General features: G+C 41.5%; 1 protein-coding gene across 7 annotated transcripts in view; it reads left to right on the top strand.

Annotated features, from left to right (window-relative positions):
• The window catches only part of MYO9A (myosin IXA), a 452,172-nt gene that overhangs the window by 312,669 nt on the left and 125,622 nt on the right, over window positions 1–13,881 (top strand). For all 7 annotated transcript variants that reach the window (XM_077828555.1, XM_077828556.1, XM_077828554.1 and 4 more), the window contains one exon: window positions 3,156–3,290. In XM_077828555.1, the coding sequence (XP_077684681.1) occupies window positions 3,156–3,290 (135 nt within the window). The remainder of the gene's footprint in view (window positions 1–3,155; window positions 3,291–13,881) is intronic.

Below are 13,881 nucleotides of genomic sequence, written 5' to 3' on the forward strand. Positions count from 1 at the left end.
GGTGTGGCTGCTCAATGGCTACGCAGGGAGGCGCGGATGTGTTCGGAGGGGGTCCAGCGCATCCTTCTGGAATTTAGGTGGCCCTCCACATGCCACGCCTACTCAGTGAAGTGGTCCCAGTTCTCCAGATGGGCTGCTGAGCAGGGTGTTTCCCCGGTGGCTGTCCCAATCCAGCTTATCCTGGACTACCTCCTTCACCTTAGAGCCCAGGGCCTGGTGCTCTCGTTGGTCAGGGTGCACCTGGTGGCCATATCGGCCTTCCATCCGCCGGTGCAGGGACACACTGTGTTCTCCCATGCTATGACTGGACGATTCCTTAAGGGATTGGACCGTCTTTTTCCATATATTAGGCCCCCTGTCCCTCCGTGGGACCTGAACATGGTGTTATCCTGTCTCACAGGGCCCCCATTTGAACCTCTGGCCATGTGCTCCTGGTCTCACCTCTCGTGGAAGGTAGCCTTCCTGGTTGCTGTCATGTAGTCCAGGCGGGTCTCGGAGCTCAGGGCCCTGACCTCCGAATCCCGGTACATGGTTTTTCATAAGGATAAGGTTCAGCTCCGCCCACACCCCACATTCCTCCCCAAGGTGGTCTTCGCCTATCACTTGGGCCAGGACATTTTCCTGCCTGTCCTCTGCCCCAAGCCAGACGCGTCCAGTGAGGAACACCGCCTCCACAAGCTTTACGTGCGTGGGGCACTTGCCTTCTACATGGAATGGACTAAGCCCTTCAGGAAGTCCTCTCAACTGTTTGTTGCCTCAGCTGAACGCGTGCGGGGTTGGTCGATTTCCACCCAGCGCCTCTCCCACTGGATCACCATGTGCATTTGCACCTGTGATTATCTGGCAGGTGTTCCCCTGCCACCATTTATAAAGGCACATTCAGCTCTGACCCAGGCCTCATCAGCTGCCTTTGTGGCCCATGTCCCTATCCAAGATATTTGTGGGGCCACCATTTGGTCTTCGGTTCACACGTTTACCTCGCACTATGCGATTGTATCCCAAACCAGGGATGACGCTGGGTTCGGCAGGGCCGTACTCCGTCCCGGGGATCTGTGAACTCCTCCCACCTCCAACAGATATAGCTTGGAATCACCTATTGTGGAGTACACATAAGCAATCACTCGAAGAAGAAAAGACAGTTACCTTTTCCGTAACTGGTGTTCTTCGAAATGTGTTGCTCATGTCTATTCCACATCCCGCCCTCCTTTCCCTCTGTCGGAGTTGTCTGGCAAGAAGGAACTGAGGGTGGGGGGAACACGCAGCTCCCCTTATACCGTGCCATGGAGGCGCCAAACCAGGGTTCGCTGGGGCGTTCCCCCTACGGGTACTGCTAAGGGAAGAACTTCTGGCACTGGTGCACGTGGCGAGCACGCACATCTATTGTGGAATAGGCATGAGCAACACATCTCGAAAAACACCAGTTACGGAAAAGGTAACTGTCTTATTTTGCTTAATGTTTTTTCAAAAAATTCATTTGCACTGCAATGAGATGACTTTATTTACACAACCACTAATTTAGTTCATTGGAATCTAAGGCCATTTCCACGCTACAATTAGTGGCATGATTGGCTCTAAATATGGTTTTATATCTGTGCATAACAATTGTATCTACCCTGATATTTTAGTGTTCTTCCACCATGGCAGCTAGTGAAGAAGCATTTTACCACTGTGTCATTTGACCCTGGTGGGATCTGGTCAGACCACAGTGGTATAAAAAAAGTTTGTGGTCAATCTGTTCCATTACCCACTGTTGTTAGCACTGCTGGAGCTGTGCTGCTGCTAGAGTAATGATGGGAGAATTTCCTAAAATTCTGTAAAAAGAAAAGGAGTACTTGTGGCACCTTAGCGACTAACCAATTTATTTGAGCATGAGCTTTCGTGAGCTACAGCTCACTTCATTGGATGCATACCGTGGGGTATGCATCCGATGAAGTGAGCTGTAGCTCACGAAAGCTCATGCTCAAATAAATTGGTTAGTCTCTAAGGTGCCACAAGTACTCCTTTTCTTTTTGCAAATACAGACTAACACGGCTGTTACTCTGAAACCTAAAATTCTGCATGTGGGTAAGAGCAGTAATACAGGTATTTGGTTACGAACTATGACAGGTGGTGATGTATTTTTCCCCTGCCAGAGGCTTAGGCTTGGCCCATGGTTCTTATTCTGGAAAGAGTTCTACCCATTCTTTTTGTTGTGTGACCAGGGCCCCCTTCCTGTAACGGTTTAGCCAGGCTTTCTTCTTTCCATCTGTCTTTGTAATAGGTCATTCCAGTGTGCAATTCACCATGAACTGCTGGTGCTGCTCTCTTTCCACGTGTACTTTTATGCCCTGATATGGTGCAATAGGGATAGGTGTTTTTTGTTTGGTTTTTCATTTATTTTATAAAAAGAAATGCATCAGAAGAGTTGCCCAGAAAGACCTATCATAAACACATAGCAAAAATGTTAAATTGCTTTTCTTGTATATACTTTCTGATCTGTTGTGTCATGCAGGTTTGATATTATAGAGAGTTGCTCTGTGGCATTTCCTAAGTGGGTCCTTTCCCCACTCTCGCTTATTGTAGTGCATTATTTATTTATAAACCCTTCCAGTGTGTATTTTACTTTGAAATGTTCACAGCTGGAGTGTAACCATTTACAAAATTAATTCAGGGAGTCCAAATAAGCACATTCCTTTGGTTTACCCTTCATGGTACAAGTCATTTTTTTCCATTGGGTGAAAACTTTTAAGTCTTAGATCCAATGGAGTAGGTTGGAACTGTATTCAGATTTCCCCTAAGAGGTGATAATTCAGTTAGCTATAAGTAAAAACCAGATGAGCACATTATTATTTAGACCAAAAAGTGTGCTGTCAGCTCAGTATGGGATGCAGTACCACAAGCAGGAGGGAATTTAGTGTATCTCTCCAAAATAAAGTACATTGAAGTATTTCCTTCTAGTAAATCACAACTAAACTGGTACCTAAAATTACATGTTGTCTCCTTGATTTATGTACAGCGCTAATAGTGGAATAATATTAATAGTTACAGCAGTGATTACAGATCATTATACTCAATAGATTTGATTCTGTTTGTATGCTTTCTATCATGGATGATGTTCTGAGAGTACATAAATTGGTCTGATTTTTCTAAGTAACATACTTTGTTTTGTTTTACAGACTTTGTCCATTGGAGTACTTGATATCTTTGGGTTTGAAGATTATGAAAATAACAGCTTTGAACAATTCTGCATTAACTTTGCTAATGAACGCTTACAGCACTACTTTAACCAACACATCTTTAAACTAGAGCAGGTAGGTCTGAATATTCACTGCATGATGCAAATGACAATTTGCATAGACATACTATACCTCATTGACTTGGAGTTTTTGTTTTTTATGTATGAATTTGTGCTTTAATGGATTTAGTCATACTTAAAATCTAAGATGTTTTTTACTAGTCATTATCTGTAAAAGCCATCATGCTCTAGATCTCCTATGTCAAATGACTCCTCCATCCTGGGCCAGCTCTGAACTTAGAACCACACATAGTTTATGTGAGGATCCTGAAGACCTCAACTGTTGTACATTTGTCTCCCATGTGTGCAGTCTGAGGTTCCCCAAATGAGAAATATTCTCTTGCCTTTGTGGACTCGCTGCCATGCTATCTAGATGCCACATTTATTCAGAGTTCACACTCTCCCTTCCTCCAGTGTCTTTACTGCTTCCCAGTGTAGGTGGGGTTACTCTCACTTTTTTTTTTTTTAAGGCAAAACGTAGGCAGCCATTACATTACTTTATTACAGGAGGGCCCGTACAAATCACTTGGTCATGTGTTGTGTCCAAAAGGTGCCAAGGCTCTGGCTCATTCTAATTTCTGATGATCAAGTTCCTACAGCCAAGAATGTTCAGACTCAGGAGAGTTTTGTCATGGCTGATCCAGAGCTGTCAAGGTGTGTCTTGGAGGAAAAATGGTTCTTTAAGATACCTTGGCCCTAATCCATTGAGGGCTTTAAAAATGAGGGGAAAAAAACAAGAAGCAGTTTTGCTACTGAATGGGGAGCCATAAAACTCAGACACCCAATATGTTGTGTTCTTGTGTAACTGTATTGCGTGGTAGGTAGGCTCCTTCATAAGTTTCTGGGTGGATGTCTCCTGCAATCCTAGGTAGAATATGCTGCATTAGAAGTGGCAAGACATGGACCACCTTTGCTACATCCACATTTGATAGGAAAGAGTATAGCCTCCTAGCTAGCCAAAGGTGGGAAAAGACATTTCCAATCACCTATTGTTGGTATCCAGCAGCCCTACACAGGTGTATCAAGAACACATTTATTAAGAACCAGTCATTTCAAGCTGTGAAGTTAACAATTCATGAGCAGAGTCTTGGTTTATGGCCAGTAGGGAGCACACTCTCTCTATGTGATTTTGCACAGATTTTAGCTAAACCAGAGCAGTGCAAAATTCAGTACATGGGGACATTATGTAAATCCTTGACCCTTTCTAAGGGACTTTGGGTCCCTAAACTTGTTAATGAATCATTATGCTCACACCTACATTGCTAGGTAGTATGTTCATTGGTGATATTTAATCAAGTATAATGAAAGCTCATTACATAACTTTAAAATATTAATTTTCCTATGCGTGCAGGTCCACAGGTCCTCACTATGGTTGAAATCTTGACTGTTGAGATTAATGGGAATTTTGCCATTGACTTCAGTGGAGCCAGGTTTTTGCCCAGTGTGTCTTCAGTGTACTTGCAGCTTTGGGGACAGAACCAAACCTGTGCATACCAGGAGAGCAGACCAGTTTAGTTCTGTGCCTCTGCAGCACTACAAGAGGCCCTGAAATGCCAGACAAGCCTGGTGAGAAGGAGAAGACACAGATGTGCTTTTCTTGCTTGCACCCCAAGAAGAGGAGACTTAAAATAAGCTATGTAGCACTGAATAATTTGAGGCAATAATTTGCCTTCTGAGGCAGTTTGCTGCAAGTTCTGCAGCTTCCTCTGGACACTCTTGTCCTTGCTGAAGGGGCTTTTTGCTGAAGGATTCCCCAGAATTGATACCTCATTGAGGTGGAATTTCAAGGCAGCCTCTGTAGCCCTGAAAGCCACAGAAGCTTCTGCCTGTTTCATTAGAGAGATCCTAGATGTGGTCATCACACTGGGAATTCCTACATTTTGCTATGTGGCTCTCAACACCTCAATATTCCTCCCTCCGCCCATGATATATGCAAAGGTCCTGATTGCTGTACTCAGACAGGAAGGGATGCTCTTGAAACCCTTCCTGGGCTAGCTTCTGAGCATTGCCCTTAGTCCATTTTCCAAGGGAAGGGAGGCTTTTAAAGCATCCTCTTCTGGATCAAAAAGCTGGGCAATTTCAGAGGCCTACAAGTCCAAATGCCTTGTACCACTTCGCAAGTTTAGGACACACTGGCTGAGAGCAGAGGGATCCTATGCAAGCTCTCCTAGCAAAAGATTTGCAGGATGGCTACGTGGTCATCAGTTCACATCTTCAGAAATTCAACAAGTATCAGTGGATGCTGCATTCTGCTGAAAGGTTCCTGCAAGAAGTCACTCGTCAGTGAGGAGAGACTGACTATAAGTGTTGTATATAGACAGGCTTAACTTTTCCTCTTGCCCTCCCTGAAGCCACACTACTAAAAAGAATCTCACTTTAGACTCTGTGGACCTGACTGCACAGAAAAATGGAAACATGTATCCATGTTTTTATACTTAGCTGAGAATTTCTTTCCGTCCAGTAGAAAGGTCCACAAATCCAATTCACCCTTGGGGAATTAGTTCCCAGATTATGGATTAAGATTGGGCAGATGAGGATATTGGAAGATGTGATAATATTTGCTTGATCTGTAGTAGGACATTTGTCAGCAAGGTATTTGTAGCCTCACAGTTATTTGATTCCTTTTATGCTGAACCATAAGTAGTTTTGGCTGTGATAATTACCTCGGTTTGAAACGTTCTTTGTGGAGTAGCAGTGGGCACTCCCCTCTGCCTCTGACAGATGGGTTTGGTTCTATCTTCATAGTGTGATGCAGGTGGAAAATCCCAAGCAATGGGGTATGCTCGGGTGTTTGGACCATTGCTAGGGTATTTAGAGCTTCCCATGAGAAGAAAGGACATTTTCTGGTAAGCAGTGAGAAATTTTCTTGTAATTGTTTCAGAATCCCATGTGTGAGAATGCTGTTTCACAGTGACATATTATGGCCATTTGCTGTACCTTATTCTTCAGTACCATGCATGCTACATTCCACAAGGTGATAGAACTCTGATTTTTACAGAACACTTTCATGGCAGCAAATAGACTTGGGTGAGAGTCCAGCACAAGAGTGATATGATATTTAGCCTTACAGTGTTATGTGGTGATGTCCTGTATGACCCATCACAAAGTGTAGATTGTCCAGTGGGAATCTGTTGTTTTACTATAAACCCTTATTCTACCTAAAGAAAATGCTGCTTCCAACTGTTTGTAGCCAGCCTCTCCTGGTAGAGATGGCAGGTATATCCCCTCTTATCACTACAGGTTTCATTGTACTGTATATCAAGAGAGCCTGTTTAAGACTGAATCAGATTCAAAAATCTTCTCACTAACAGGCTCTCAACTTTGAGCCAAATAAGTATAACTGGGAAGAATGCCAATCAGGATATTGTTGACAGTAAAGTAAGGGAATGGGGCAGAAAGGGTTAAGTGTTAGATTTCTGCCTTGCACAAAGCCTTTCTAGTTAAGCTTGCTTGCTTGCTATATTTATTTATTTATTTATTTATTTTTAAACCAACTGTTCCAAATTACTGAAGAAGACTTAGCTCATGATGATTCATGATAGCCTTGAAGTATGCTTTACCAGATGATAAGCATGAGTGAAATATACTAACCGGGCTGTAAAACACAGGCACATAAATCCTGTTGCCAAAAGCCTTAGATTCAGAACTATAATGACCTTATTTCTGGCAGTATGCCCTTGCCCAAGAACATAAACTAAGCCTATGCTATCATTCAGGAGGAGACTTTTTACTCCCATCTCCCCAATTATTTCACCCAGAGTGATTCTCATCCTACCGCCAAGCAGGCTGGACACAACCTCCACCATTGCATCCTCTAATCTCTTTCAGTAATTAGCTACTCTTGGAATGTGCTGCTCACCCATCTGACCAGAATTCTCTCCTCCCCATGTGATTAAGCATGTTAAACTCCACGTTCTGCCTTTGTCCTGTTCAAATGGGTTCTTCTCCATGACAGATAAGCATATTGTTGCTGTGCCACTGAGCTGGCACTGAGGGTGTTTCTACACTAGGAAAAATGGTTGCTCTGTGCTATAGCTTACTATTGGTAGCACTGGTACCATTGCACCAGTGCACAGAATAATTATAATTTTTTTTAGTATGGATAAGGTCTCAGAAAGAGTCGTCTGTTAATAATAAAACCATTTATGACTTTATTCTGCTTGTGGATTTTAAAAAATTATTGATTCTTTTTTACACTCTGATCAAAAATCTTTCTTCTTGCATGACTCATTCATGTGACAATGAATACTGTGAGTAAGGAGCTTTCAAAGCTGTTCATTCCTTTTTTATACTACAACTTTCAGGTATTCTTCCTTTGGCTGAAAGGATCGTGATATAGCTAAGCTCAGATGAGTGTTTGGTGGTAGTGGTAGGGTTAAATTTGAAAATAGGTTCTGCAATTTCCATTTTAAAAATGTATTGCTCTCCAGTTCACATCTCATTTTGTACACTAGTAACATTGAAATTTGGTAAATAAACAATGTTCATTCTGGAGAGCATGCACGTATCACTCTTTAAAAAACTGGTTGAATAAATAGGGTCTGAGATTGCAAAATCAGTTTTCAACATGCTCAGTAGCCATTGGCTAAGATGTTTAGCAGAGACTAGTGAAACCCTGTTATAATATAAAACACATGGTTGCTGATGAGCCTGACGTGGTGTTTTGCCCTCAAGCTGCTGCTGGGTCAGTTGGCATGAGGAGTGATTACAAAAATCTTACTGAAATATCTGCAGCAGAGTAAAAAAAAACAACAACAACAACAAAAAAAACACACTGCTTTAATCTCAGCAGCACGAGTAAGTCATGGCTGTGAGAGGAAAAAAAGTGGATCCCATAATTACAATTCTCCAAAATTGTTCCATGCTTTATTGAGCATGGTGTTCCTGATCATCTTGGCTAATAGCCATTGATGGACATATCCTTCATAAACTTATCTAATTCTTGTTTGAACCCAATTACACTTTTGATCTTCACAACATCCCTGGCAATGAGTTCCACAGGTTGACTCTGCATTGTGTGAAGAAGTACTTCCTTATGTTTGTTTTATACCTACTTGGCTTTAAACCAACGCCTGGTTCTTGTGCTGTGTGAAGGGGTAAATAACTCTTTCTTATTCACTTTCTTCCCATCATTCTTGATTTTTATAGCCCTCTTATCATATCCATTCTTAGTCATCTCTTTTCTAAACTGAACAGTCCCAGTCTATTTAATCTCTTTTCACATGGAAGCTGTTCCATACTCCTAATAGTTTTTCTTGTCTGTCTATGTACTTTTCCATTTCTAATACATATTGTTTGAAATGGAGTGACCAGAACTGCATGCAATATTCAAGGCGGGGGTGTATGATTGGTTTATATAGTGGCATTATAATATTTTCTGTTTTATTATCAATCACTTTCCTAATGGTTCCTAACATTCTGTTAGCTTTTTTGACTGCTGCTGCACATTGAGCAGATGTTTTCAGAGAACTAAATACACTGACTCCAAGATCTGTTTCTCGTCATCCAGTATGTTAAGATTTTATCCAAAAGTATGTATTACTATTCCTATATCCTAGATGGAGAAATGTAGCAATCTGAAAAACCAGCACAGAAATCCTAAAATCATAAATTTTGTGACCGTCTGTGCATCACAGTACAAAATAACTTGAAAAGCAAGTTACATTGTGTCTGCATCACAGTGATAAAGAATAGTAAAATGCAGTTCACTAACATAATGTGAATTGACTGAAGCCCTAGTTGGTACTTGCAGTACTTTAAAGGATCACAAATGTTCAATATTCTTCACCACAATACTGCTCTGGTGTGAACAGCCCTTCACATATGACTAGGGCCCTACCAAATTCATGGTCCATTTTGGTTAATTTCATGGTCATAGGATTTAAAAAATAATAAATGTCATGATTTCAGCTATTTAAATCTGAAATCTCATAGTGTTGTAATTGTAGGGGTCCTGACCCAAAAAGGACTTGTGAAGGGGTTGCAAGGTTATTGTAGGGGGGGTTGTGGTACTGCCACCCTTATTTCTGTGCTGTTGCTGGTGGCAGTGCTGCCTTCAGAGCTGTGCGCCCAGCCAACAGCCACCACTCTCCAGCCGCCCAACTCTGAAGGCAGCGCCAGAAGTAAAGGTGGTATGGTAAGGTATTGCCACCCTTAGTTCTTCACTGCTGCTGGTAGGGCACTGCCTTCAGAGTTGGGTGCCCAGCCAACAGCTGCCACTCTCCAGCTGCCCAGCTCTGAAGGCAGCACAGCCATAAGGATGGCAATACCGTGACCACTCCCCCCCCTAAAATAACCTTGCGACCCTCCTTGTAACTCCCTTTTGGGTCTGGATCCCCAATTTGAGAAATGCTGGTCTCCCCTGTGAAATCTGAATCGAATAGGGTAAAAGCACACAAAAGACCAGATTTCACGGGTGGAGACCAGATTTCACAGTCCATGATGTGTTTTTCATGGCTATGAATTTGGTAGGGCCCTACATATGACATTTATAGAAAAACTGCATGATCAAAAAAGATGTTTCTTCCCTCATATGGAACATCTTTCTCTGGTGAGGTCGCCTTTATAGGCTGGCAGTACATTTTAGGTATGTGCATATTTTACCTTTATCACTGTGAAGGAGGAAAAAAAACCATTAGAAATCAACCATTGAGTATTCAGTTCAAGTTTCTATTTTAGTTGGACCTGGGAATAGCATGGGGGTGCTTTTTGAAAAATGCTTTAATCAGCTGTATTCCATGTGACATGCAGAGAAATAACAAACTGCAGAAGCTATTGATTTGCTATTTGGCAACATGCCCACCATACATAGCACTTTTTTAAAAAGTGAAGTCTTGTAGATACTAAAACTCTATCTTAGAATAGGAAGATTTCAAATTGAAAACGTTGAAGGAAAACGTGACTCCAGGAATTACCAGACGAAATACTTTTTGTTTTTGGCTGCATTGTGTTTGGGGATGGGGATTTTAATGTGTAGGACTGAATTCCAATCTCAGAGCAATGAGATTCAGCACCATTTGCCACAAGCATGTTACTAGATTTTTAAAACTATCAGTTAACTTCTGACATTTCAGTTTTGCTCCAGGTAACTAAATTGTTAACTCACTGTTTTCGGTTCTCAGTGAACCAAGGAGAGAGAGGGATTTTTTAGGGTAGTATTAGAAGATGCAGCTAATAGAAATGAAATGAAATGTTAGAAAGAAAAAAAAAAAAGAAGCAATATTTAACCTGAATATTAGGGAAAATTTAGTCAGCAAGATCTATTAAGCTGTGGAATAATCTCCCAAGAAGAACTGTATTGCTTGGCCCATATAAAACTAGGCTGGAGAAAGCACTAGAATATGTACATAGAGAACAATCCTGATCTGTTGAGGTGATGGTATAATAGTTTGAGGTTTTTTTCATCTTCGATAACTAATTAGATTCATCTACCCATAAGAAGTGAATGAGAAATATGAGCTGATTATTTTGGATTCTGTTTTGCGTTTCATTTAAAGCATAATTCATCTGAGTAATACATCCATGAAGTCCTAGGGGTGTCACTATGGCTGTTGATTTTATGTGGAAGGCATTCAGATACTGTGGTGGTGGATGCCAGTATGGAACCCAAAGATAGATTTATTCTCCATTGTGAAAGCTACCTTGAAAAGATGAGAGGAATAACTGATAGTTTTGTTCAGGGCTTGGTCTGACCAGGGGCCTGGGGCCCAATCCTTGGTAGCAGTGGTTGAGTGGGATGGGGCTTTTTCCCAAAGAACTGGCTGCTAACTCAGTAGTGATTGCATTCAACAGCAGTTTATTGGCGCCTTCTCTTCTTCACTATCTACATCTACCAGTTCAGCTGTTGCATATTATTTCTTGTCAACAACAAATTGCCAGAACTGGGGTTTGGAGGAGGGGAGACCAAAGCAGCTGCATTTCTGTAGAAGGTTGAGCTTATGTGGACTCTTCCTCCTGTGTCCTCTCAGGTAGGGGTGTGGGGTGGGGGTGGGTGTGTGTGTGTGTGTGTGTGTGTGTGTGTGTGTACACACATGTGCACACAGATACAGGCAAGGGGTGAACGAGAGCAGTTCTGGAACAAGACCAATCATCACCTTAGGGAGGAAACGTTAAAGGGAATCCAAGCAGAATGAACGAAGCCAAAGGATGTGATATTGAAGAGACGGAGAAAGAGAAGTTAATTAGAGGGAAAGCTATGAGGTGTCTTAGTATCATGAAATCAACTGTGCAGGACTCAGAGAATTATAACAAAATGTTTAGATGCCTTTTAAAATGGCCTAAAATACTTTGACCTAAAATACCTCTTCAGCACATAATGATGTTATGATTTTAAGGTTTGATTTCCTGGGACCTTTCAGGGCTAGAAGCAGATGCAATATCTTGGAAAGGTGGGATTCTGCTTGCGAATGGTGGATAGCTCCCATTTTCAGTCTTTGTGTCACATGATATGAATCATCCTCAGGGCAGTGTAATTTAAGAGGCAATTCCCCATTATAGTAGGGAAGGTAACATTTCTAGTTGTATTTAAACATAACAAATCTCCGGCAGCTCAGTTAAAAAATATGAATAGTCACAGCAGAGATGAATTATTTTGACAAAGTACAAGTGAGGTGGTCAGAGGTGCAATTTTATCACGTATGTACAGCATATGGCCCCTGGTGAATTGTGTGATGTGGTGTTAGAGGAATCTATAGATCAATATTCAGTTTTGTGAAGAATGTGGTATGTGTATTATGTTCTTGTATACATTTGAGGTATATTAGAATTATTTATAGAGGAGTGGAGCTGGTCGGTGACAAGTGTGGTGCATGAGGACATTATTAAGGTTGCAAAGTTAGGAAATTTCACAATTAGATTGTTGGTGCAACCTTAATTTGCACCTTTTTTGCACATGCGTTATGACAGACTTCAGTTACATGGTCACATACAGGCAGATGCCCGCCTTGTAAAATTTCAGCCTGAATGGTTAGTTTTCAAAGTTATAAGCAACAGAAAACAGGATCTTATTATGGGAAATGTCAGACCACTTTAACAGGCCGTGCTACTAGCCCCACTTACTGTGTGTGGGGTGAGAGAAAGAGTATACATGTGATGATATGGGTGTAACTGTGCCTCTGGGGGGTCACAACTGAGAATACCAAATTCAGGACAAGCTGCTGGGAAAAAGGGCAGACATACCCCAAAACTGGTGGTTTTTCTTCCATGAGATATACCAGACCAGCAACAAAAGTAAACTTCTGTCTCACCACACTGTCTCACCTAAGAAGAAGTCAGAAATGTAGCCTCGTTGGGTATTTCAGACCTGAATTCAACACCCAGACACTAGACTTAGTGACGAGTGGTTATTTAAAACCAATTTCATTAAACAAAAGGTTTCTCCTGATCCCAAAGGACCAGCCACATACCCAGGTCAATATACAACTCAGATCTTACCCAATAATCACGTTGTTGCCAATCCTTTAGTATCTAATATGTAAAGGTTTATTTATAAAAAGAAAGAAAGGTGAGAGTTAAAATTGGCTAAAGGAATCAAATACATACAACAATTGCAAAATTCTTGGATCAGGCTTGTAGCAGGGATGGAATAAACTGCTGGCTTGTTAAGTCTCTGGTTGCTTACAAATCATCGGAATGTCCTCAGTCCTTTGGTTAGAATGCTCCCATTAGTATAAATTCATAGTCCAGAGGTTTGAGCAAAGAAGCCAAATGGAGATGTTTCCAGGGCCTTTTATAGCTTCTGCCAAGTGAAGGGAATCCCATTGTTCTAACTGTGGAAAATCACAGGTAACAAGATGGTATTTGGAGTCATGTGCGAGTCACATGTCCATGCATGATTTCGCTTAGTCATAGCAGAGGCCATCACAGGAAAGTCCATTAAGTGTAGATAGGCATCTTCCATGGTCCATTGTGAGTTAAGTGTTCCTTGATGAGCCATTTAACTTGAATAGTCCCTTCAAGATGTTCAGGCTAAATACCATGTGGGTGTTACCACAGGAGCAAACATTTGAAATACAGGTACATAGTTAATATTCATAACTTCAAATACAAAAATGATACATGCATACAAATAGCAAAATCATATTCAGCAAAATATAACCTTTCCATAGACACCTTACTTGGTGTATTTTGTACAAGATTTGTTGCAATTATATAACAGTGGTAGTAACAATGATCTACATGGTCATATTTTATCAGATAACGTCACGATGGGGCATAAAGATATTATTGCCATGAGTTTGGGGTTATTGTTCACTAATGGGACGAGAAGGGAGCATACCTATTTTTTCTGGGGACAAGAGGACTGGTATAGGCAGGCATCATTAGGAATTTCCTAGTCAATCCCTTTAAACTGAATTAAGTCAGACGGGGTTTAGTGATGGCAGGAGAGGACCAGGGTGTTGGAGGAAAGAGATTTCCTCTTAGAGAATTGCTGATTCCTTTGGCTGTTTGTGGATAATCTATTGTGCAGTCTATTTGAATGTTTTCTCTTACGTCTGTGAAGTTTATTACTGACAGAGTATATGGTAACTCTTCAGAGCTGTTAGCTGTCTGAGCACAGGAGCTGAGTTCTGGGAGAAAATGTGGGTCCTATTGGAGGTGGGAAAGAA

This window comes from Eretmochelys imbricata, chromosome 10 (assembly GCF_965152235.1).
Source record: "Eretmochelys imbricata isolate rEreImb1 chromosome 10, rEreImb1.hap1, whole genome shotgun sequence".
Taxonomy (NCBI): domain Eukaryota; kingdom Metazoa; phylum Chordata; order Testudines; family Cheloniidae; genus Eretmochelys; species Eretmochelys imbricata.